At 36.1% G+C, this 26,623-nt stretch overlaps 1 protein-coding gene across 1 annotated transcript; it reads left to right on the forward strand.

Moving 5' to 3' along the window:
- Positions 1-25,751, forward strand: LOC122828433 (calcium-binding protein 7). The gene is made up of 5 exons (XM_044111992.1): positions 1-877; positions 19,133-19,276; positions 20,750-20,862; positions 23,012-23,162; positions 24,284-25,751. Exons 1-5 carry the CDS (start codon positions 769-771, stop codon positions 24,412-24,414), a joined length of 648 nt encoding a protein of 215 aa, XP_043967927.1. The 5' UTR covers positions 1-768; the 3' UTR covers positions 24,415-25,751.
- Positions 25,752-26,623: the final 872 nt, after the last annotated feature.

The raw sequence follows: 26,623 nt of genomic DNA on the forward strand, positions 1-26,623 counted from the left end.
CCAGAAAAGATGAAGGAGAATGTCAGCATTTCTGATTCCTGCTCGGAGCTTTATTCGACCTCTTTCAGGCCTTAACATCTGGATCGCAACGTGCCTTTGTCCCAGCGACCAATTAGGGAACGATAAATTAATTATTGCTTATGAAGATCTGAACATGTGCCAAGCCGTCAGCATTCCTAGTGTGCTGGAGAGACCGTTAAGTTAATAACCCATTTTATTTGTCAGTCTGAAGGGTTTTCATCGCGTATTTTCTGACGAAGGGAGGGTATCTGGCGCTCGGAGCGCGTTAAGTGAGCGCGCCTGCAGCAGCAATCCAACAAGTGGACGCGTGGATTTGCTGGAAGCAGATTTAAAACCAGGCAATCAGGTAATATGTGACCTGCCGTCTTCAAACGTTTTAAATCAGGAAGCAACACCCTCCGCTACTTAACGTGGAGCTCCTCCTAACCAATCGTAGTGCAGCGGTCAAAGCAATTTGCGCGCAATGTGCACTTTTCAAAAGGCTGCTGTTGTTGTTTTGAACGCGTGCAACTGAACTGCAATGAGGTGAGACTCCCTCTGCTTTTCTTCTGCTCTTCATTCATGGACCGAAAGGAAGCGTGAAGCGAACGCGCTGCGGATTTCACCGCATCTCCCAGTTCACCACCCATGCTCTCCATCCATGAGCACGCTGCTCCATTCCCTCGGTGACTGCAGGGGGAAGTTGGAATCAAATCTGTAGACATTTCTTTATGACGAGTTTGGAGGTGGGAGACACAGATTGCAGCCATGCCGATGCACCCAGTCACCTCCACGTTGATGTACCGGGGCATCTGCACCATCCCCGACATCCTCTCCTACAGCGCCCCGGTGAACCTGCCCGAAGACGAGGTTGAAGGTGAGAATGCACCTGTTCACGCGGACCGGGCGGCCATCACGGGGCTGTTTGTGAGTCAATATTGACAGTGTGAATTTATGACAGGGTCATACAGTGACATTTTAGCTGGTGAGCTTCCAGCAGGTAGTTGTCTGACGGAAGCGCACGGTCAGGACCTTGGACAGCTCTCAGACCGATTTGGGCATTCCTAGTTGTACTTACTGTTAATCTTTTTTTTTTTTTTGTCATATAATTAGGTTGAATGAAAGAAAATTTGCCACATTATCAAACTTTGCCAACTATGTCACTTATGTCAAATTCAAGCTTCTCACTTAAGTGTGCTACCCATTCTGAGAGTCACATTTTTATTCAAAGAAATTTGTAATGACACGCTGCTACTGATGAGACCAGTGAATAATTTGCAAAACAAATATATAAATAAATAAACTGAGGGCTTATAGATGGAAGATGGATTTATGGAAACTGGAATCGCCTGGCTCATTAAACCTGGAAGCACACATCTCTTAAAGGTCATGATTTTCTGTATATATATATATATTTTTTTTTTTGCAGCTTCATCATATGATGTGAAACTTTTGCACTAAAGCTAGAACATCAGAATCATCATCTCTCATTTATCTGTTTTTAAAGTATCAGTTTAAAACAGGAGGTGCAGTGACACAAATAAAACTGCATGGGAATATAAAAAGATACATTTTTACTCTTGTGATTCACTGTTTACATGATTTATTTAAGTAAAATAAACACTGGTTCTGTTATATGAACTACTGATATAATTTCTTATTTTTAAGTCTAAAACTAAGAGTTAAGAAATCAGTATTTTTATGTTGGAATAACCCTGACTTTCATTCTCAGCTTTCACACATAATGGCCTGCTCTACTCCCATCTTTCACATTGTTGCTGTGTTTGATGATCATTCAGTCAGTAGTTCATTAGGATCAATGATGTGTTAGAACTCAGCGTAAACTTACATGAAATGGCTGTCATATGTAGAGGTGATTTTCACAATAAGACAAGCAAAATGAAATCATTAAAGATAAAACATAAACTGGTTATGCTGAAGTAATTTAACCCCTAAGAAAAGAACAGCTTATGATTCAAACCTTATTTTTACCACATAGTTTTGTCATACTTTGAATGCATTGGTTTACATTTTCAGAAATCACTTTGTGTGCCTATTGGAGACTGCAGTGCAGAGCACAAAAGCTATTTTGACATTTCTCAATGCCTTAATTGGCAGATTGAGACATCACTGTGTGCTTCTACTTGAAAACTGATTCATTCCTATTGAAGCATTGATGGAAATAAGCACACCTTTTCTTTGGATGATAGTGCAGATTTTTCAAGGAAGTCCATGAAATTGTAATGTTGCTCTTCCACATGAACATGCTAACAAATACTAACAAAAATAAATGTTCTCCTCAAGAAAAAGTTAAATTAATGAAAAACAAAATGAAAGAGGTAGAACATCAGTAATTTTCATTTGTCATTGTTTTTTTGTTTTGTTAGCAAAATACCGTAACATGTAAAAATTAAGATTGGCATTGTAGTTAAGTTGTTCACAAAGTGTTGCTTTAAACAGCATCTTAAATGACTCTCTACAGACCATGAACATGGCTGTCCTCTGTTGTTGTCATTGATATTTGCTCCAGGAGAAGCCAAGGTTGTTGTGAAAGTGGATCTCTGTTTTCCCTCCCACCATTCCAATTTAATTTACAATCAAGCTCGGAGTGGAATAAACAGGCAACACTTCATTTAAACGCTAATTAATCAAATCTACTTATGCCTGCTGCACACATGCTGTCACAAGACAAACAGAGCCATTTGGGCTTTGCAGTTCTAGTCATATTGGTGGTGTAGCAGGGGAAGCACCGCAATGCTTTACAGGCAGCACATGGGAGCAGAGGTTGTTGCTGTTAAAGGCGGCTGTTTCAGTTGTTGGAGAACATTAGCGATTCAATGGGAGAAAAGAAGAGGAAGGCTTTCCCCACATTGTCTCTGACTTAACTGGACAGTGTGACTGAGGGTTTGTGGAGAAGGATAGAACAAGTAGAGTAAAAAGATGGGATTTGTTATTTGACTTAGCAGATGCATACATTCCTGCTCATAGATAAAGAGTTGTATCGCAAAACTATTTAGCATTTAGCTTATCAAGACAGCATGCTGCTTTTAGCATCCATCCATCCATTTTCTGGTCACCCTTGTCCCTAATGGGTCAGGAGGGTTGCTGGTGCCTATCTCCAGCTACGTTCCGGGCGAGAGGCGGGGTTCACCCTGGACAGGTCGCCAGTCTGTTGCAGGCTTTTAGCATCATTATTTTTGTAACTCTTCAAAGACAGATGAAAGAGTTACAGACGAGACATTAAATGGGATTTTTACAAGCCTCATCGAGTCTTTTATGCTGCATGGCTTTAAGATACAAACACATTTAGCAACACAAAACTTTGTATTAAAACTGCATTTAAGATAGTTTCGCATAAGAAAAGTAGTACTTGCATCAATTTGGGGAGAATGTGAAAAAAATTCACACCTTTTGATTTGTTTCACTTTTAAACAATGTCTTGTGGCAGGCTAGAATTTTCCTGCTTGTCTAGACCCGAGTTTATGTGAACTTTCACAGCTGCCATAATGAGCCAGACTAGGTACTTTCACACCATCAGTGTTCAGCCTATTTAAATGGACCAGTTATTTCTTTTTATTAGAAACTTGTTAAGATAGTAGCATTTTAGAGCTTCTTACATGATTTTTTGCATCACGTAAGCTTTTGCTTTTAGAAATTCAAGAAACAACCCCTAAACCAGCAATCTGTTGGAAACATAATGGCAGACTATTTTCTGTAAAATAAAAAGGAGCTTGATCATTCAGAGATTTTTATGTCAGATAAATAATTTTGCAATTTATGTTAGACTTAACTGGGAGCCAAAGAAGAAAGGCTAAAAGAGCCGGTAAAATCAATTAGGTCGAGGCTTCCTGACTGCCCACTCTTTAAACATTGATAAGTCTTGAACTCTTAAGTACACTGAGCAACATTTAGTAACTTTTGATTGAATTTTGACAGTGGTTTTGGTTCACAAATGACTTATTGATGAGAAAACTTGCTGCTTGAGCGACAGAGTCTCGTCATCGCTCTCGTCTCCGGAGAGACGGACGAGAATTGGCCGGGAGACAGAGGTGTCACATACATCAGCTCGGCCGTCAGGGACTCGGGGCTTTGTCACAGAAAGAAATTGCGCATTAGTGAATATGTGAGTGTGCGTGCAAGTGCATGCACGGAAACCAAAAGCTCAAACCGAGGATTTGATTTTCCATTACTGCAATGGACACCTTGGGAACAGACCAATGGCCCTTTACTTTGAGGTTGTGAAGACTATAAAAGCTTTGATTTACACAAAGATTTTGAGAATCTGCATGGGTTTTTAACACTGTACATACATATATGCATGCGTGCATGGGTGTGTATGTCTTTGGAGGATGGGTGGGCAGAATGTGGAGGGAGGTGGCAAGTATCTTAATGTACAATGTTGTGAGCATAAATTGAATTGGACTCCATATTCTCAATTTCCCCTCCCACACAAGATGGAAAAAACAGTTGATCATATTACTGCAGCTCAATATAGTTTAGACCTCCTCCACTAGCCACACACGGACTCACACACACAAGCTCGGTGTCAATATCACTGCAGGTGGAATTAAGTGGGTAGCCCATTTCCACACTGCCTAACAACAGCCCTATTGGAAGAAGCTTCAAAATACTCCTGGGGCTGAGCCTAAAGCTTTTGCATTATTTCCCAAAATGGGAATCATGTAAGCAGTTGCCAGCAGTTTTCTATTCACCTAATATGAGATATTGACCATCTTTGTATTCCTGCAACAAAGTTAAGGATACAAAGATGGTCAATATGTGATATTTAGGTGAATAGAAAACTGCTGGCTTTATGCTCAGCCCCAGGAGTATCCATTGTTATACTGTGCTATTGATTTAGGCTAAATCCTCTTTTTGTTTGTTTGGCCTGCTTGATGACTTTTACATAATTCAGTCATTTGTTAATGTTCTCTAATTCATCACTAAAACATTTTCCTCAAAGCTAATGGGGAACATTTACTTCTGTTTTTTTTAAATTATTATTATTATTATTATTATTATTATTATTATTATTATTATTATTATTATTATTATTATTATTGTACCATGTTTTTCTTAATTATAGCCAGATTTCTTCTGTTGCTGACAGACTCTCTAGGGAAATGTCCCAAAAACCTCAAAACACCTTCACTAGTTTTGGGGTGAGAGTGAAAAAAAATCTATTTATTAATGAGCATATTATAAATTGTTACATTGGAGGAATTTAGTTCAGTTGACATACATAGGTGAGCTGCTTAAAAAAGCAATCTCGCTATGAAGGGTTAGATTTGTATGTCAGTGCATAAAAACCCCAGTACACTGGCCTCTAAATATTAATAGTACTTCTGAAAAAAAGATGAGTAAAAAGCCAAAATTATTTTTCTTTGCAGAAGCATAATTTCTCAGAAAAATATATAAAAATCCACCCAATAATTTGAAAACACTTATCTTTGTACAACCCCCTTTGGCTGTAAGGACAGTTTTCGTCTTTTTAATGTAACATGTAATTACATAGGAACTTACAAGAAGAGGGCTTCCTCTTTATTTCTTTCATCCAGAATTCTGGGTTCTCTTGGTGATCTCTTCTCTTTATTTCATCCATTGTCATTCTATATCATGAATAAAAGTAAATTTTCTGTCTAAGTAATCCTTTCTCTTTTGATTTGGCAATATGCTTGCGAATGCTGTCCTACTGAAAGAGACAAGTTCGACTCATTCACAGTTCATTGACAGTAACCGTCAGATATTGTGATGTTTTATTAAACATCACAGAATGTCTATCATAATTAACAATTGTCTGTCTTGAGGTGTTTTTTCAACATATCCTGATTTTCATCTTAACCTACCTGGAGTTTTTGTTTCTGAAAAGCTCAAACGTTGTTTCCTCCGTCCAAAACACACAGTCCTAAGCAAACTCCACTTGTGTGATGATGATGTGATGGTAGATCAACAATTCTTCTCTTTGGCATGCCTCCTAAACCTAATAGTTGAAAGGAGAATATTTATTTATTATTTTTTAAGAACAGCTTTCCAATAGAATTTCAATATCTAAAAAAATATGCATTGATCATAAATTTTCTAATGCAGTTCTATGTTTGGTCTGTAAGCTCAGACCAACTTCCCTATTCCTGCTGTGGGGATGATGCTTTCAGGATGATGTGAGAAATTTGTTTTCTACCATGCATTGTAGTTTGCATGAAGGCCTTGTAAACTTTTTGTCTTCTTTTCACCATTTGCTTTGTTCATGCCACCCTAACTCTAACTCTTGTCATTAGTGAGTGATCAATAGGGAATGAATTTGCCAAGCTACACTGTGAGCACATTCTCCTATCTGAGATATGGAACTCTGGAGCTTCTCCAAAATTACCAGGAACCTCTCATTATCTCTCTAATCAGTGATATCCTTGCTAGGGCAGTCAGTTAGGTTCACAGCCAACTGGAAGTAGGTTTGTGGGAATACCTTCCCTTTCTTCTTTGCACTTTATTTCGAGATAATTATTTTAGGCCATGCTATTTTGTTGCCTTGGTGAATAAATACACAATTTAGACTTAGTATTTGCCAAAATGACCAAAATATTATAAACCAGAGCAGTGCATACAAAGCTAAAAGCAGTTATGACTGTGACAATGTTTTTCAAAGGCTTAAGTTTATCTTGGCATAAGGAACAGGGGTTGTAAAGAAGGTAAGACAAATCTCTGTTGGAAATAATCAATAATCCTCCCTAACACTCTGAAGGAACTCTTCCACAATGACCAAAAGAACAAAAATGTCTCTACTAGATGTGCTAATCTAGTAGAGACAAACTCTGCAGACTTGATTATTACCAAATGTGTTTTTACAAAATGTTGGCTTAAGGAAATACAAATGCAGGCAAAACGATGCTCTGTTGTACTAAGGAAAAGGGGAAAAGGTAACATTTATTTTCCTTCTGCAATACTTCATGTTAGTATATCAAACAAAATCCAGACAAAATATTGTAAAAATCAAAGATGTCTGTATTGTGATAAAATATAGATGAAAGAATAGCAATGGTTTTGCAAGGCTTATGTATTTCAGAATACTATGAAATACCAGAAATAGCACTAAATGATGAGCACTATGAGTAATTGCACTGAATATTATCAGAGCATTTATCACCTCATGCAAATTTATAGACAAAAAACAAAATTAGCTATTTTGGATTGCGGTTATTTGTCTTTTTGACTCATAAAACCTCCTACAAAAATGTTTCCTCAAGCTGCTCAGAGGTCCAAAGTCACTTTTATTCTAGGAAACAGTTTTGTTTCCAGTAGTAAACATCTGAAGCATTAAACAGAGCTTTGGTTGTTCCCTTGCCATCAGTTTTACAAATGCAAATAGCATTGACTGACAGGTTTTAGAAAAAAAACCCATAGAGTTTCTAATGCCATAAACTGCCTGTGAGGCATTGTTGATGTTACTGCTAGACTCCTACAGTATCTGCAGCAGCAACATTGACTCATTTCTTTGCCCCGAGCTGCAGGGTTGACTTCCATTCCTCATGAAATACTTACACGAATACAAATGAAGATATTTAAAGATGTCTGCGTTTGCTAGGAGAGACAGGAATTATGGACACAACATATAGTGTGTAGAATCAGTGGGTGGTGTGTGTGGGTGCACATCTGAGGGGTCAGTTGAGACTATTTCAAGCTTATGGTGTCTAAAGAGTGAGACACACAAACACACATGATAAAATGACCAATCAGGATGGAAGACAATATCCTGGGTTGTTTTCGTTTGCACATGGAAATACAGCAGATGTGTTTACTAAAGTCAGACATCTATTTTTCTTGAGTGTTCAGCTCAGCTACTGACTTCTATTAGCCTTCACTCCAGTTCTCCTTCCAACAAGAGGTTTCAAATATTTCAGAGGAAACCTGAACCTTCAAAAAAAGAACACGATTAGAAATTAATGTCTTTTAAATTACCAGCAACATGAAACTTTAACTTTCAAATTAATTATGTCTTTTATTTTTGAAGCTTTAAATATAGCACCCACTAAAAGCATTCACAACTGTTGAACTTGTTCATATTTCACAATCACTGACACAAACATCCATATATTTTATAAGTTAGTGGCTCTAATACCACCTTGAAAAGTAAAATCCTTTGCAAGAGTTGCGGAAACCAATAGCTGAAAAGAAAGAATCAGTTTTGTGTGATGCAAAACCCACATTTGTGGAAAAGTAGCATAAGCAAAACCTTTTCTGAAGAAAGTCATGAAAGTCATGTTTACAGTTTGCCAAAAATCATGCAGAGGAAAAAATCAAACCTGTAGCAGAAACTGCAGTCTTGACTGCTCAATTAAGAATAAATTTGAATTTCTTTGGCATTCAAATTTAGTTTTTTGACAGAAAACTAATGCTTTGCATCAAACTTAACACTCCACATCCGGTACTGACACAGGATCATCTCAGCATTATTATAAAGGAAATTTATAGAACAAGGCATTTATCTAAATTTGAAAAAAGATAAAAAAGAATGGAGTTAAATTCCAGAAAATCTTAAAAGAGAATATATTAGATGGTGAAGAAAAATTAGACTTGGTGGAAATTCATCCTTCTATCAAGGAGAATAAACAAAATATGGCATCTACAGTGGAATGGCTCAGATAAATGTATGTTCATCTGGACAATGTCTGGTAGAGATGCCACCTGTTTGAAGGTGGTGGTTGTAACATGAGAAAATCTGAGAAAGTTCAGGGATTCGAATAGATTTCAAGGCACTGTATATTCTGCAATTTAACCATCTTTTGTTGTTAGCTAATTAAGATTATATATAATGCATACATCTATAAAGAAACAAAAGATTAGGGCTCCTCTACACTAAGTCGCTTGTAAATTGTCCAGGGTTTTTAGTTATTTGTGGATTACAGAATATTATGTTCTTGAATATTGCTAAAAAAATAAAAAGTTAATAAAGTCAACTTTTTAAATTTAACTAAATAGTGACAAAAAGTACATTTGTGACATTGCAAATGTGGTGCACTGATGATTACAAGGAAAATAAATCTTACTTTGCTCGTCTCCTCCTTCATATGGCTCCGTCCAACACTATTCCCACTCTCCATGATGCATGGCTGCCTCACACAACCTGCCAGACAGACGAACAGACAGGCAGGCGGGGATGAATTTCAAAATGGATTTCTTGAATGTGTCACCTGCCTGGATTTGGTATATGAAAAAGCTCCACTTGACATAGATGGTGATAAAGATGTGAGTAGAAATGAGCCGTCTCTCAGAGGTTGATGTGACCCGGCATCTCAGCTGGTGAGCCACAGGTTGTGAAAACCTCTTGTGAAAATCATAGAAAGAGTTTTATACCATTTGAATAGTGTCTGTATTGGTATTTCTGTATGTACATATCCAAAGAAAGCTAAAATAATAAAGTAATCTAAAGTAATTGTTAAACATATTTGAACTGCTAGGTATAAATTTACATCTTAATATTGATCAATATTCTGGCCTGAACACTATTTAAAACAGGTTTCATTTATGCTTTATTTCTATTTCCGGCAGGTGTTTCTACAGAAATCTTTAAAGCTACACAATGTAACATTTATTTTTTTTTTAAGTTTTTTTTACACTGATGGCAGATAAATGCTTTTTCTTTAACAATAAGTTGTTTCTCTGTCATTAATACATTGAACAGCATGTACACTAGCCTGATTGACACCTCTAAGAGCTTCCTCCTGACTCTGATTGGTTGTTTTTGATTGGGATCATCTTACTACTACATCTTACTCACTAACCTATTGGTATGATATTTTTTCTCTGAAATGTCTTAATTTTATGTTTGATGTAATAGAAAATTCACCAATGTACTTTTTGCCAGAAACCCAAAGCCTCCAAAATGGCTTTGTAATCTGTTTTAGATTGATACATGCTAGTGGTTTTGTTTCTCCTATGTTTCTATTGCTCTTTGAGATCTTTTATCAGCTTCCTTCTGCAATTTTACAAGGCATAAATATATGATCCACTGCTTCAGAGTGAAAACCATGCTGCTCCTCCTGAATCTGAGCTTCAAAAATTGGGTTGTGAATCACATAATTTCTGGTGCCCATCTGGAAGTGCCATGGTAATAGACTTGACTTCCCCATAGTTTTCAGAAATTTACAGAAAAAAACCCTCTTTAGGGTGTCTGAAATGCTATGAATAATTACAAAGTAAGCATTGAAGAGACTTTAGCGTCTAAGTCAAATATGTAATCTTATATCTAAGTTGTTTTCTTATGTGGTTTTCAAGATTCTGTTTTGTAGTTTTCTGAAATGTTTTTTCTGGAGATTTACAGGGAAGCTTACTCATAGCCAAAGTGGATCTTCTATTTGTTATGTCTAAGTGAATGCCTGCTAACACACAACATTGTCAAATAGCACAAATATCAATACTAGCTGCACAATTTTGAAAAGTTCAGTGAGGCATAAAACTGTTTTAGACGAGTGATTATTTAGCTCAGATTATAATTTGCCTTAGTGGAACCTCTTTTCAGCCATCTTAACAATCAGTGGTAGAGTCTGTCTTTCAAACAGTTTCCTTTATTATGTACGTATAATTTGTTTAAAGGATAATGTGAATTTGTTTTGCATATCAGAACAATTTGTGAAGAAAATTTGATTCTCCCATCTTGCATTCTCTCTATTCCATTTGTATGGGCCTCTATGCTCCACGTTGGTTCTACGTTAGAAAAACATGGAAATTATATTTTTCACCCATTAACTCTAAAAATGAGCTCATATTTTCTCCACTCTCTCTGATGCTCTTTCCCCAAACTTCATGGAGAAACATGGGAGTGATTTTATTTTGCTGCTTTGCATGAGTCTCCTCCAGACTTTATGACTTTCTTCTCATTGTGATTTTAACAGCAGCTCAGTTTTGGTGCACAGGGCATCCCAGTGCATAATACATACATGAAATGTATCCAGTATATTCTATGTATATTTTGTGCATGATTAAAATCATGTTTATAGACGTACTATTGCTTCCTGGACATACATTATCCAGAAGCCAGTTGTTCCAATCATTGTTTTGCACCAGCACCTCCTGCTGAGCAACTCTGTGGCAACATTGGATGGTTGATTGTATCCAGTTGTTAATTTTCCATCAGTCTCTCATCCTTTACAGGTTGTTTTAGTTATTCACATCACCCAGATCAACTACCTTTAGTGGGACCAAAGTCATACAACATTTTGATGCAGTTATTGGTGTTTATGTCTCTTTAAATGGTGCCATTGTTCAAATAAAGAATTAACTAAATTTCCAATATGTCTTGTTTCTTCAAGGTTCAAGTATCCTGTTCAACAACTGATATCAAATAAGAGTCATTGGCAAAATAAGCCGGTATGAATTCCTAATAGAGGAATAGATGAGTTTTTACCCAAATTAATTTAAGACTGCTTAATAAATGTGGCACCATTTAATAGAAATAAACAAGCTTTCAACATAATAAATTTTATCTCCTAGAAGTGATTGATCAAACACAAATGTCCTTATATTTTTTGCAAAGTTTTAGTCCTGCAGGTTACAAGCGGATTATTAACCTGTTTAGTTTCATTTTTGAGAAAAGCACAGTAGAGGAGAAGATTGTTGCAATTTAATCCAGTTTGACTGGATTTGCACATCCATTCTTACTTAATCAAAGTAAGCTGTGTCCCTTTACTATATACATCAAGCGGAAGAATTGTGTCTTTACGGTAATAATTTGTGCTTTATCAGAATTAGAATGAAAATATGTCGTTGCTAAATTCTTACAGGTAAATCAGTTGACATTTCAATCACGTCAGCAAACACAGTCTTCTCACAAATTCGTAGTTAATCTTTTTCTCTGGCTTCGCTGACATCTAACCTCGACAAAATAGGCCTTGATAGAAAACACGAGGGGCAGATTAGCGTAGAATATTGTGAAATGTGATGATTGCAACTGTCGGGTAGGTTGAATCAAAGTAATTTATTCCCATTTTGATCGATTGCCATGAAAGAGTGACTCCAGCAGACTTTATTACCTGTGAAATCAACTATGATGAGTTCTGCAAAGTGAAGGGCTTTTTTTCCCCTGCAGCTAATATTTCCCTCCTTTGATAAACAATATAGCCCGGTCCGCAGTAGACTAGACAATACCAGGAGCGTAAAAAACTCATCTTTAAATGAGATGACACCATTAAGCTGACGAACCTGCTAAGACATTGATGAATGATTCACAAAGCATAGCAAATGCTTTTGATAGCTCACATCCAACCTTGGCTTGAGGCGCTTCTCACAGTTTTTTTTTGGTCTTTTTTGCCTTGTGGGTATTGGCCTGGCTCAGCTTGGTTTTGTGCTGTGATGATGAAAACTTGCAACTTTAAAAAGAATAAAAAAATAAATAAATTGGAGACAGATCAATGATACTTGTTCCCTCCTGGGAAATAAAGAGAAAGAACAAAAATCAGCGAAAATTTCACAGCCGTTTACCTTTTTCCATCATCCAAGGTCAAGTGGGGTTTAAAAAGTTAACTCAGAGAATTTTTTTTTTTTTTATGATAACACATCTCATCCACCTCTATCCCCCTTCTCTTCCTATTTCTTTCTTTGCTTATATCATCGCTGCACTAGCAAAGTTAATATCCCTAAAACTTCATGCCACCCAAACACTCAAATGGGATTTTCCTTCAACATTCAGTCAACTTAAAAACTTGCCGTATGCTCCTTTTGTATTCTCCAGGGACTTGTTAGAGGCCTATTATGGTAATAGAAAGTCTTCTGGGTGTTTGAGCAGGCCCGTATCTCGCTAAAAAAATGAACTGAGGTTCCTATGGGTGTTTAAAAATAGTCGCCCTAGGTTCACACAAACAGCACCGCAGTGTTTTTCTCATCCTGATAAGGTCTTACATAAAGAGTGGGTGTGCTGCAATTACTGATCCAAAGCAGCCCTGAGCAGATGTAGGTCTGACTGAAGCAAAGAGGATCCATGGCTCTGGAAAAAAAAGAAGCTCTGGATTACGTTCATGGATACTTCACTTTCTCAAAAACCCTGGCATCAGGCTGTTATGCTCACAGTGCACAACATATAATTGGCTTTTTTTCCTCTTTACTGTTATTTTTAGCAGCAGTAAAGCATTAAATGTAAAACGTATTGAGGCTCAAGGGATAATTCAGAAAGGTAAATATGTCTTATGTGCAAGAATGTTTTTTATTCGTGCACCTCCATGCGTCATCAAAAATGTATTAAATTCAGTAAATCAATTAGAAAAATAAATTGCATATGTATTTCTTACCCAGATTTATTGATTTCAGTTATTTATCTTTGTTATTTCTAATGATTATGGATCACAGCTAGTGAAAACCAAAGGTATGATTACCAGAGAATTAGAATATTGGCTGAAAACAATAATAAAAGGACATTTAATGCAGAAAAAGTCATGTTATAATCGACACTGTCTTAGGGGTGACTGGTGTTATCTTGACAGTTTCCCAGCAGACAGAAGCTGAAAGGGTCCTAAAGGAAGATAGACCACAGCTTGGAAAAATCTATGTTATTATTGAGAAGCACCTTTATGTAAAGATCCTTTATGTTTGCATGAATCACCTCAGTTTTAGCTGCTTTTACTGTGTATGGTATGGAAAATGATGACATGTCTCATGCTTCTCACATATGTGGTGTGTACTGCACTATTCTCTGTGGGAGTTCAGCTTTAGATGCTTGGCTCTCGGAACTCAATCTCACCTTGGGTTTATCATCCTTCATTGAATCACACCACAGGAGACCAGGCGGCTTAGCATCTCCGAAGGCCAAAAAGCTCTTCAAAAGATCAAAGCAAATACCACACGCGTTCAACCATATTCACACCTTCCGGGAGGTTCTGCGGACTCAGAAGAGGCAACAGCAGCAGTCAAAAACAACAACAACAACAAAAAAAAACATGTGGAAATTTAGCTATACTATAAAATGAAACAAATGTTGGTGAGAATGAGATTACTATTTTAGTAAAGGTAAAACAATAGCATGTAAAGAGATAGTAAAAAAAAAATAAAGATGCTTGCTTTCATTTGAAAAATAGCCAAAAATCCCCCCGCTGATTTATTCCTTCAACATGGAACAGATTTGATAAATTCTGTATTAGCTTTGGTGGCTTGAAATGTTTAGCTATGCTCATGCAAGATTTATAACAACACATATATTTTCTGTCTTTGCTCTCTGCCTTACACAGAGTGAATGACTCTATAGGACAACTAGTGGAAACAGTCTCATATGTCCTTCTTACTAATAGCTGTGTTTCCATTGACCATAAAATTGTGCCATTACGGTAAACATTTTTAAAATAAATTAGCAATATTGTAAAAACTCTTGTTTTTTGATAAAACGTGTTGGTGCCAGGATGAGGTGGTTTATTTGGCAAAACTGCAACTGAAACATTTTTTTTTGCATCACACAAGTCACATGATCAACAACCGGTGGCAGATGTTGCCAGCAGTGGAAACCACAAAGAAGAAGACGACCGGAAGTAATTTGAGGATCATGGCACAGCATGTTTTTTAATGACTTGTAGCAAGAACAAACTTATTCACATGTAATTTAAATTGTTTTTCTTATTTTACGGAAACAACATTATAGCAAAATTGTATTTTTACAACATTTGTGGATTATTGACAACATTTTGTAATGGAAACGCAACTAATTCAAAGGGAGACACAACAATGCAAATCATATATCAAATGATAGAAAGGTTTAAGTTGAAATCATAAAAAAATGGTTTTTAAACAAATTGAAAGCTGTGTGGTTTATGTATTATGCAGTGTTCTGTCCAGCTCAATAAGATAAGATTTGGCCTGAGATGCTGAAAGCTGTGGACATTGTGAGGCTGTCATGGTTGACACACCTCCTTAATGTCACTTTGAGGATTCGGACAGCCAGGTTGGAGTGACGGTGGTCTCAGAGAGTGTGCTCCACTTCTCAGCCTCTCATTTCTTACTCTGAGGCTTCGATTCGTTGTTGAGCTTCACATTCAAGAGGAGCGATTCAAAAAGTCTTTACCCTCAATGAATTACTGAGGGAATCCTGGGAGCAGAGGTGGGTAGAGTACCTAAAAATTGTATTTAAGTAAGAGTAGCACTACTTCAACTTGTTTTTACTCAAGTAGACGTAAAAACTAGCTGTTCAAAAAATTACTTCAGTAAGATTTGAAAACTGTATTTGGTATAAATATTCCACAAGCACTGAATAACTGATCACATTAGTCAGTTAGTATTTTAAAGATCAAGATGAAATCAAGTCATATTAATAACACAATTGCAACATAACAAAATAAGGCAAAATAAATATTTTCCCAAATTAGTTTCTTTCAATATAAAATTTAAGGAATTTTAACAAAAGCTGCAAGTGTGTGTCTGTGTCTGGTGACATTTTGGTTAAGAGAAGCTTGTTCTTCATTCGGCACTGTTCCAGGATAAACGGAAACCAATAGGTAGACACATTACTCACTACACTGAAGCTCGCTTAACATGTTGTAGTCCAAAATAACCTTCAGACATGTTTGCTATTTAGACTTGACAAGAACTGTTAAAATGTACACTAAAAAACGAACTAACTTTAAAAATACTCTAATTTGTTACAGCTACTTTTATTAGTTTTGTTCAAGCTATAATTTAAATTTCAGAATTATACAGAAATAATAATTCAGAGTAATATCTTGACCAAAGCTAATAAACAAATGTAACAAATTTTTTTTGCTACTGTTCATGTCTGTTCATTTGAAAGACATGAACAGTCTTTCATGAGAGTGAAGAGAAGAAAACCTCCCAAACCTTAGGTACATTGTGTTGTATATAGAAAAGAACAAACAGATAAACAAATGTTAAATATGTCATTTAAAAGCCAAAATAAAAATCTGGTTGCCTGCTTCAATCATAACTTTTATGTTATCATTATTTTTCTTTGAACCTCAGTGCATATTTTTATATTACCATGGTAAATATTATTAATTTTTAAAGTATTTTAAATAATCTCATTGCAGTTTTGTGCAGATTTTATTAAAATGTTAAATCATTAAAATATGATTGCTGATAAAAGTTGAAATATCAAAAGATAATTGTTACATTTTTGTGTTTTATCACGCCTGGGGACAAACAATACAGTGTTTGAATTTATAACATTCAGAAACTTACAGTGACAGGCTGTCTACAGGCAGAATGTTTGCAATAAATAGGACAATTCTTATGTCAGTCATTGAACACTTGAGTCTTAACTATGGTTTAAAGAAAACTGTAAGAATTAATTGTCTTTAAAATGGAACAATTCAAGTTATCTGTGCAAATGAAGACCAATATTACAGCTATTCACTAGGATAAATGTTCTGGCAGAAGCAGTTTTTTAATTAAGATTGAGTCACTGTTAGGGATTGCATATTATTCCAGTTCAATTAGGGCTCATAATTAAGTAGAAGCGGGATAATATGAGAATTTATTTGGCAGGATGTGGAAAGAATTTGTATTTTCTTTTGTTGGCAAATTACTTTTGCAGAGATTTCACATGGTCTACTTCACCTCAGAGAATATTTACTTTCTTTCAGCAGGAGTGTGTGAGATGTAATTTTAAGTAGACACAAGAGATTTAGGTAATTTATTTGTTTTGCTCATGTTTCTGGTGTTGATAGGAGGTTTATTGTATTTCTGGCCTATGCAGAAGGGGAATTTCTATTCTGTAACGATTGCTACACTAGGAAGCACCTCCCTAAGCAATTTGAGCTTGTTCCTTAAGACCGTAAACACATTTGTTTTTATTTTTTTTATATACATGCAATTTACTGAGTAACACTCACTATTATGAATATGCTGCTTGCTTGAAAATAAGGACTAACCTTTTTGATAGTAAGAGTCTGGTAGCCTCCTACTCAACTATATGAAAACCCATCATTCTAAAGTAAACAGAAGGACCTCAGCTGGATACTACAGTGTTGTTATTCTGTAAACAATAAGATCCACCCAGAAAATTGAAAAAAAAAAAAAAAACACTGCTAGGGGCATTCAATGATTTAAGCTGTACCTGCCGGAAGACATCTTGTAGCAAAAGGCAATGGGAAAAACAGCTGCTCCGACTGTCACTTCGATTTGTTTTATAAATTGCATGCCCAGATGTAATCCATTGTAATACATGATTGCCAGGGATGCTTGTCCCAATGGCATAATGTCTGCTCCATGGACATGTACTTGATTACGAAAAACCATTTCCTGGAGTTCTGCTGCAACATCATGCATTGAATGAGACACTGTTTCCTGCCAGCATTGATATTCCATGTTTCGTCTTTCAGCTGAAATATTTGTCAAACTGTCATGTTGGGGTTTTTTTTCTTCTTTTTTTTTTTTGGCTTGAGGCTTATCCATTTGTTGCAGTTCTGACATCCGCTAAATTCACCGGTGCTGCAGTTTTCATTTACAAGATTTCTGGCTTTGCAGTGAATGCTACAGTTTCTTTAGAGTTACCTTTCACTTACTTAATAGTGTTTTCTTAGCAAACTCAGAGGCAGAGATAATTTCAAGCAGAATTTTAATTCAGTTTACCTAGACGACCGCTCTTATCAGCTGCATACCTTTAACAGGCTATACATTATTTAGCAACCATTTGATGTTTGGCTTTCTTATTTTCTCAAAACCCACTCAACCATTTTTTCATCAGGAAACAATTTTTTGCACCAATGTTACCTTATAAAGCCCTGAATCTAGATGTATGTCGAACTATAAGGATGTTACAACGGTGACTATATAGAATACATTTTTTCTTGCATAACACAATACCCTCAATATGTATCGACACCCATGTCAAAGATATTTCATAATTTGTCTAAACATTATCTTCAACCCATATGTTATAATCTTGCCACTGATCATTTTAGAAGAGTACTTTCATTTAGTAAATGAAAAATTTAACGTTTTAAGTATTTTTTTTACTTGCATTGCATTTCCTTTGGCGTACCTGCCTTTAATGGTTCCTCTCCATCCCCTTTGGCCAATACGGCAGTCTTCTTCTGTGACATTTTACAAGAACGGTGCTTGCAGAGACGAATCTTTGATCATTCCTGTTTGTATAGTCTCTCTACATCCTCCAGAGTCAGGGGTCTCCTAAAATCATCTCTTGTTTTTCGCTCCTCTCACAGGTTTTCTGTCTGTGACCTGAAAACCTCAGTAAAATACTGAGATGGTCATGGAAAACATTTGCTGTTAAACCACTGCTGTTTCTATTTAAGTGGTTCTCGGTATGTGGCTCGTTAACATACCTACAACCACTGTTCGTTTTCTGGGAGAGGCAGCCACATCTTTATTTCACATCTCTTTGCTTTTTTAGAGTTCACAATCCCATTGTCAGCTATAATCTACAGTTGGTATGGCAGACCTTTCCATGTATCAACTTGTTTTTTAATACAAAAATCACATGTAGCATTTGTTGTAGAAAAGTTCAATCTAACATAATGCTGCAAGAATATCAAAGATGCTCTGATATCACTTCCCTATTTATTTAGTTCTGCAGCACACACAAGTTCATTGTCACATGAACAAAGTTGCTATGAAATCTTTGGACATGTGGGGAAATTTGACACATGACCAGTTCAGCACTAATAAAATATAAAGTCAAAATTGTGTTTGGTATCTGCACAAAACCACAAAGATATGGAATAGTTTGCAAGAATGCACAACTTGTTCAATCAGTAGTTGATTTGTGAAACATTTTGAGTCTATATTTACAAATGCATTTCTTGTAGACTAGGAAACATATCTACTGGGAGGTGACACTTCTCCTTTCATTTATAGAAGCAAAGCCTATTCCTTCCAAGCTATTTTTGGTTCTTGCACTTCAGATTTTGGCAACCAAGAACATATGCGAGAGGTTTGATTCATCCCTGTAAAATCCATGACCCAAGGCAGAGTGCTCTGCCCCCAAAATGTTGCTCTGATTTCAGTTTGTTCAGGGGTATTTGTTTTATTTTTGCTTTTTTCAGTTAACTAATAGAATCTGTTCTCATAAGCTGCCAATCCCCTCAAATAACTATGACTCAGGCATTGATGCAGCATAACAAATGGGTCTGTGGAGGCTTTTCCCCTTTCGTATCCTGTTTTGTACCAAAACCTCAGCTTGTCTTCTCTGCAGAAATCCGCGAGGCCTTCAAGGTTTTTGATCGTGATGGAAATGGGTTTATCTCAAAGCAAGAGCTGGGAATGGCCATGCGTTCTCTGGGCTACATGCCAAATGAGGTGGAGCTGGAAGTCATCATCCAGAGACTTGACATGGATGGTAAGATTCTTGCTTCCTTTTTTCTGTTTCAAACAAACTCCTCCAATTTGAGTTTTTTAGCTACTTAAATTGATTTTCTCAAGGTCCATTCAAACTGTCCTTGCTGGATCCATTGAGCCCGGCTAAAATTTATTTTGTAATCAACATTTATGACCGTAGAAGAGACTTTGCTCAAAATAAGTGCTTGTCTGAATGGTTGTTAATAAAAATGCTGTATGTGAAAAAGTTTAGACTATGACAGTTCTAAATTAAAATATTGACAAATGTATTGAACTTTGAACATGAATCTCTCTTTTGTTCAATTAGTTCACAATAACATGTTTTATACAACAATTATATTATTCATGTACCTTGTGGCATAGCCCTCAATTTAACCCAAACCTATGACTATCTGATTGGTTCCTAGACATCGCCTCTCCCAGAATCATACACTAACCTGGATTCTTACTCTGCCTCAGAAAGAACCCACAAACCCACCAAAAGCCAAGCTTTAAAAAACTGGCCTGGTCAAACTTGGTTCACTTTTCTCTGAGTTGTTTAAGTTGTAAAATGTTGTCCCCGGCACCCATTCACACACCTTGGACTCGTGCTTGGACTTGGTATCTTATTAAGTGAATCACTTTGTTCCGAACTCCAAGTGAAAAACCATAAAAACGTCCAAAATTTTGTGCCAGCAGAGAAAAGTACCACCTGTCCACAGCAGACAGGTCACTCTGTTGGAGCAGAAACACCAGTGAGCCCCGAGCGAGACAGATGTAAATGACAGCTTGAACTGAAGATAAGTTTGCTGTGACAAAGTAAACAGATACCTCTGACCCAGTAAGGTGCACCTGTTCTGGTGCAGAAAGCAAATCTGCTTTGGAAAGCAAAAATGCTTTGAAACCAGCATTTGGACATATTCATTTTAATTTCCCTCTCACAATAGTATCAGAACTTAACAACGATACATAAAAGACATTTGTCTAGACTTACAAGATACAAATAAATCTTCACTCTTATTTTAGTTTAATCATTTTGGCATCCAAACCCTTAGTCTTCAAACATCTCCCTTTTTACTTGTAGTTTGAAGCATACACTTAGTGTTAGTTAGATCTTCAATCATTTATTTAATTTATTTGTGTTTTCATATATTCATTTAAAACCAGCATTTTAGTATTTTGTCCACTGATTAGCATTTCCTGTTTCTGTTGTTTTGTCTAACAATCCATAATTAGAGTATTTATTTTAGTATTCTTTTTTCTTTTTTTTTTTAATCTTAGTACAATCTCATTGCTACTTTTCTTTTGTCTTAAGGATGACTTAACGGACAGGAAAAGACCTGATCTTTTTGATTGATTTTTCTATAGATTTTGATAGTTACTGGTTCAGAAACAAATACATTTCCGGAAAACTTATTCGAAATCTTCTTTTCACCCACAAATTGCCTAATTGTAGAATAATTCACAGCTCCCTGTGTTTTTTTTTTCTTTTCAGGCGACGGCCAGGTGGACTTTGAGGAGTTTGTTACTCTTTTGGGTCCAAAGCTGACAGCGGCTGGGGTGCCAGACAAGTTCAACGGCACTGACTTTGACTCAGTTTTTTGGAAGGTGGTTATTATTCAGACATTATTTTCTCCTCAAGAGACAGAGGGGTTGACAGAAGAGTCTCAGGTGTTGCACATTTCCCAGCAAAGAGCCATTTGATGTCAGACAAAAAGTGGCTCTAATTGTCATGTTCTCTGGGGCATTAATAGGATGACTTCATTGTCATGACAGTGTTATTGCTTTGATCATCATAGCAAAGTAATTATTAAATTATTTAAAGACATCATATTAGGTAATCATCTTCTCAGGTTGGCAGTGGAATGGAAATTAGCATGGTGATAACTGCTCCTGTTGTACTTGTGTGATAAGAGCAGCGAAGAGCTTGAAACAAAGTGAATAATGGAGGTCTCTGAACATTTGGTACATCCACTGCATGATAATAAAACTCTGCTTGGAGAGTAGAGAAGGAAGAACAGAAAGGGCCACATAGCCTAACAGAACATTGCGTAAGCCGTGTGGTAGTTTACATCATATGTTGCTAGATTGTTCACATAGCCTCCAGTCACAACGCCGAATTTGGCTCAGGCTGAGCTGAACATAAGTAAAATACAAACCCTGTCCAAACAGCTGCAGATCCCCGATTTGAGAAATGTTGACTTTAGTTTTAATCATAGATCATTATTTGTTAAGTTTAAAAAATAACGTATTTGTGTATTATTCAGTGGAAATTAGTTTATTTTGGAATAGTACTTTCTGTTTGTCACATTTGAGGTGAATGTAGGACTGGCATTATCGTAACATTTGTTTATTAAAGCTACAGTTTTAGCTGTTCCTTTCGTTTTCTATATTCATGCACTCATAGACACATGCAGATCCTGCCAACCATGATGAGTATTTTAGTACTTACATACAGGTACATATCAGTGTGACTTGAGATGAGCCACGTTTGTCAGATTACAAGTTATTTTGAGAAATAACCTTTCAGCAGATATTATTTATTAAGCCCATATTTCTGTCATTGAAATTATGTATTCTAATCTTATAAGAACTCAAATACCATATTTCCATCAGCTGTAAGCAAGAAAGAAAGACATGAAACCATCAGTTTGTGTGTAATTAATCCATGTAATGTGTTTCATTTTCTGACTGATTCCATTGCATTGAGAGGCACTTGTATGTTGGAAACAGTTTTCTTTCAATTAAAAAATAATGTGGCTTTAATTTTCTAACAGCTTGACACCAAATTAACTAGAAGGCAGGGGAGCTCTTCCTAGATATTGTAAGCTGTAAATAGTTAAGTTTCAAACTCTTGATTTTTCTGCAAGAGCTTATCATCTATGGTAAAACAGGATTTGTTTTCACTGTCTTTCAGTGGTTGTTGAAAACTTTTATTCAAAGATGCATGTTCAAAGCACTAAACGGCAGCAAATTTTACAGTTTAACTGTGGTGTAAATATGTTTTTATTTAATTGTAGAATTTTTAAAAAGAGAATTTCAACAATAAACCATTCATGTGGCGGTCAGTTAAGGCTAAGCCTAAAAAGTGTTTTCATGATAACCGAGGATGAAAAGTTGTTGATTTTAATATCTAGCACACAGCTTGTTTTTTAACTGTTCGGATTTGAATATTTTATCTTCAGATAAGAATACTTGTTTTCTTGAGGCATGAATATATTTGGCTACATGTGGCAAACTCATTAGGTTCATTATCTCTCATTTCAGCTGGGGGTTTTCTGTCTGGAGTTTGCATTTTTCCCATGTATGCAGCCTATGTGGATTTCAGGTTAATTGGGGACTCAAAAGTGCACTCATTAATGAGTTTGTGTGTCAATAGTTGTGTGTCAATGGTTGTTTGTCTCCATCTGCTCCTTACCTATTGCTATTTACGTATGTTACCACTGCATCTGTGCTTTATCTTGGTTTAAATAAGATGCAATCGAAGCACAATTTGCAAAACATCAACTCTTCATGTCAGTAAAGGAAATGTGTCTATTGGGATGAAGAATGTAAATTGATAATTCTGCTGCAGATTAGGCAAAATAGAATAGGCAGAATAGACATTGGAAATGAAAAAAAAAATTAAGCTTACTTACATAATAATGTGTTAAAAACTAATATGGCCTCTGTGTGTTTGTTGCTTAATGCATACATTTGTTAGTGTGGGCCTTTGTTTGCTGTGTGTGATAGTAATTTTGTATGTGTGTATCTCCAGTGTGACATGCAGAAGTTAACAGTTGAGGAGCTGAAGAGGCTTTTGTATGACACTTTCTGTGATCACCTTTCCATGAAAGACATTGAGAACATCATTATGACTGAAGAGAACCACATAGAGAACCCAGAGGACTGCCAGGTCGATATAGACAGTAAGTAGCAAACCTATTAGCTAATCTTGTCTTTTACTTCTCTAAAACAAATGCATAATATTTTTGTTCATAAATATTACTGGATGTATAATTTTTTACAAATATTTTTCAATGTGAAGTTTAAAATGTAGCAAAAATAGTGACTTGGCTGAGAAAATATGGAAATATTTTACAAACAAAGTCTGATTTGAATACAGACATGGACAAATTGCTCTTTTTAGATCCATAACATTTTATTGTCAAATGATTGATGGTAATAACTTTGATGCTACTGAGTTTCTAATAGCAATTAATAGATGGTATTATAAGAGAGAGTTAGCATTCTATCTTTATTCTGAGATTTAAGCTCTGTGTGTTAGAGTCTAATTGTGCTGCTTACTTTGTTGTTTCTTCCATTTTCAGAAATTACTCCAAAATCTTCATCTTCACCATGTCCTAAATAGCTTCAGTCAGGCAATGTTCAATATGTTTTGTAATATCAGTTTGAGAATTTTTGTCACAGTTTCATTTTAGTCCTCCTCTTTAAAAACTGCCCAGTAAATGACATCTCCAAATAAATAAGTAAGTAAATACAATCTGCAGTGGAAACATCGGACATAACCTGCCAGGAGCAGAATCAGAGGCAGGTGGAAGAGAAAAGGTTGGAGAAAAATCAAACAAAACCAGATGAATGACATCCTGTCATCACAAATTAAGTATAATAAATGAGGATATAAAACCTCAGAGAAGCAATTTTTTACTTCTTTGGGAAGTTTTGCAGAAATTTCTACTTAGTCTATCTTTGTACAAATCTTTACTGAAAAATCTGATCCTTACAGATGACTGTGCTTCTCTTCAAAAGTCTCTCACCTCACCAAACGCCTCCTATTCCATTTGTTTGTTATCCCAAATCTCTGATTTGCATTTCAGTCTAGGTGAAATTATGCAGCATACAGGTGTGAAAACAAATCGTTGTGGCAGTGTTCATCCCCTAACATTGTGTTTTCAATGAGATTGTTCTTATGGAAATAACTATCAGATAGCTTTCAGGCATTAAATGATGCTGGACTCACTGGGCCTCCAAAATATTTATCTGTCTTCCTTCTATCTTTCTTTCTGTTTTTTTTTGTTTTTTTTTGTAGGCTCCAGCCCAACACAGCATGTCAAGCAAACCTGTGTGCGCAAGAGCCTCATATGCGCCTTTGCAATTGCTTTCATCATCAGCGTCATGCTCATTGCAGCCAATCAAGTGCTGCGAAGTGGCATGAAGTAAAGCCTGTGGAACTCTAGTGGCCTTGATCTCCACCTAATGGCTACCATAAAAAAAGAAGAAAAAAAACAACAACTGAAGAGACAGTTGAAACACTATAAAATTGACATCCCAGAACTGCAAAACATGCTAACAGATGATTGCAAATTAAATAAGGACGCTTAATGCTTGGATTTGTCTTAGTTACAGGCGGACAAATCTTTTCAGACACAAGGATAACATATTCAAAAAGACCAGTGTGTACTATTGACAATACATATCAAACTTCACAAAACCTTGACTACTCATCAGCTGCTTGCATTGAGCAGAGTTACATTCAGAGTTGTGTGCACTTTTGAGACAACTGTCTTGGCTGTCCTGTTTAGTATTTGTCTAGTGTACCGTGTCGCTTGGCAAGAAGGGAAAAAAAAAAAAAAACATTATCTAAGAGAAACTATTGGAATGTTTGCAGAATTGTGTTACAAAGGTTCAACAGGATTATGATGTGCAAGGTCTGAAGTGCAAGTTGCTAGTAGGTACAGCATTGTTAAAAAACAGTGGGGATTGAGAATCATTTGACAAGAGTCAAAGATCGCAAAGGGTTTGCTTTTAGTCGATTGCGTGTATGGTTTCATTCATTTACAGTCTGCTGGGGTTCAATTTAAACTCATCAGAGCTGAGATCAGCAGGTGAAGATCTCAACAAGACAGAATGTGACAGAAAAATGACTGGTCAAAGAGGGATGGGACATGCAGAAAACTCTTCACACACTCTGAGGAGTGCTATCATCTATGCATGAAATGCATGGATTTAAACAGTTGTCTTGATACATTTGTAAAAGTTCTTATTAATGTATGAATCATCATCACTGTGTTGTTTTTATTAAGGTAAAAAACTGTGAGCAAGATGTGTGGTAAAAAATCTGGGTAGATAATATTAAAGTAAATTCAACTTCAAGACAAAGGGTGGTTGCTTTTTCGAAATGCAAAAAAATATTTTTGAATAGCTTAGCTACTAATGTTTTCGCCTTGCTTGGCTCTCATTCATTTTTCTCCACCACAAAGCAGAAAATGTTTTAAAGATATGTCAGCTGTTATGCATTTAAGCCAATCTGATGTGTGGTTAGATTCAAATATGAATGAATGTACTTATTAATTTTTTTCTGTCTGTATGCAGCAATAACTACGTAAAATAAATGTGTACTGCTGTGAACAAGCAGTTCTTCAGCTGTAACTGGATCTACCTATAGTAGAAAACTGGGGTTTGGCAAAAGAACAAATTCTTATTTTTTCTACATTTCAATGAGAATGGGTTTGAAATAAACAAAACAAGTGAAATAGTGTAAAATAATGCAATAACATTAAAAAAAATAGCACCACATGCTTTAGAAGTGTAGATTTGGATTCATGTGCATGCATTTAATGATGTCTGTCAGTCCGTATTATCATATGCAAAAGTTAAGGAAGGACTTATTGCATTTTAAATTGCTCAGAGGCCACATGGCATATAGACTCAATGTTTAAATCAAGATGTTCTGCATTTTTCCTTTCGCAAGGAAAGATTTTGTTTTACCTTAATTTAGATAACAAATCACAAAAAAGGCTTAGAAGAGACAGAAAATGAAATGAAAGATTTCCACGCTCTCCTCCATTTTTGACTTCATAATGCAAAAATTAGAATTATTTGCATCCATTGATTACACTGAATTAGGATTGCTGAGTGGCCACTCCATGGACAGTGACAAAATTAGACTATTTTCCTGCCTGTACTGACACAGTTAGGACAGGAGTGGCCAGTCCAGTCCTCCACCGCTGCCATCCTGTGACTTTAGATAAATCCCTCCTCCAACGCATCTGAATCCAATGAATGACGGGTCTCTACAGAGCTGTATGACATACTAGTGACGCGAACAAAACAAGAAAAAGCAACTTTATAAGGAACATGCTCAGAAAAAAAATTAGATCACTTACAACATGCACCTTTGTTCTCATTCAGCACTTTAAAGTGTGTTTCAACACAACTCACAGTCATGATTGTTCATCCATTTCTTGGAATAATGTTATCATTAACAAACTTTATTATGGATGTATTTATTTTTGATAAGAATGTGATAGGACAGTTAGTAACTGAGGGCAAATAATAAATCAGTTTTTTTAGGAAGGGGTCATTTTCTTGGAGTTTTAAACATTTGATCTGTTGCCTTATTTTTGTTAACACTGGCATTGTACATAAC

Source organism: Gambusia affinis, linkage group LG03 (assembly GCF_019740435.1).
Source record: "Gambusia affinis linkage group LG03, SWU_Gaff_1.0, whole genome shotgun sequence".
NCBI lineage: Eukaryota > Metazoa > Chordata > Actinopteri > Cyprinodontiformes > Poeciliidae > Gambusia > Gambusia affinis.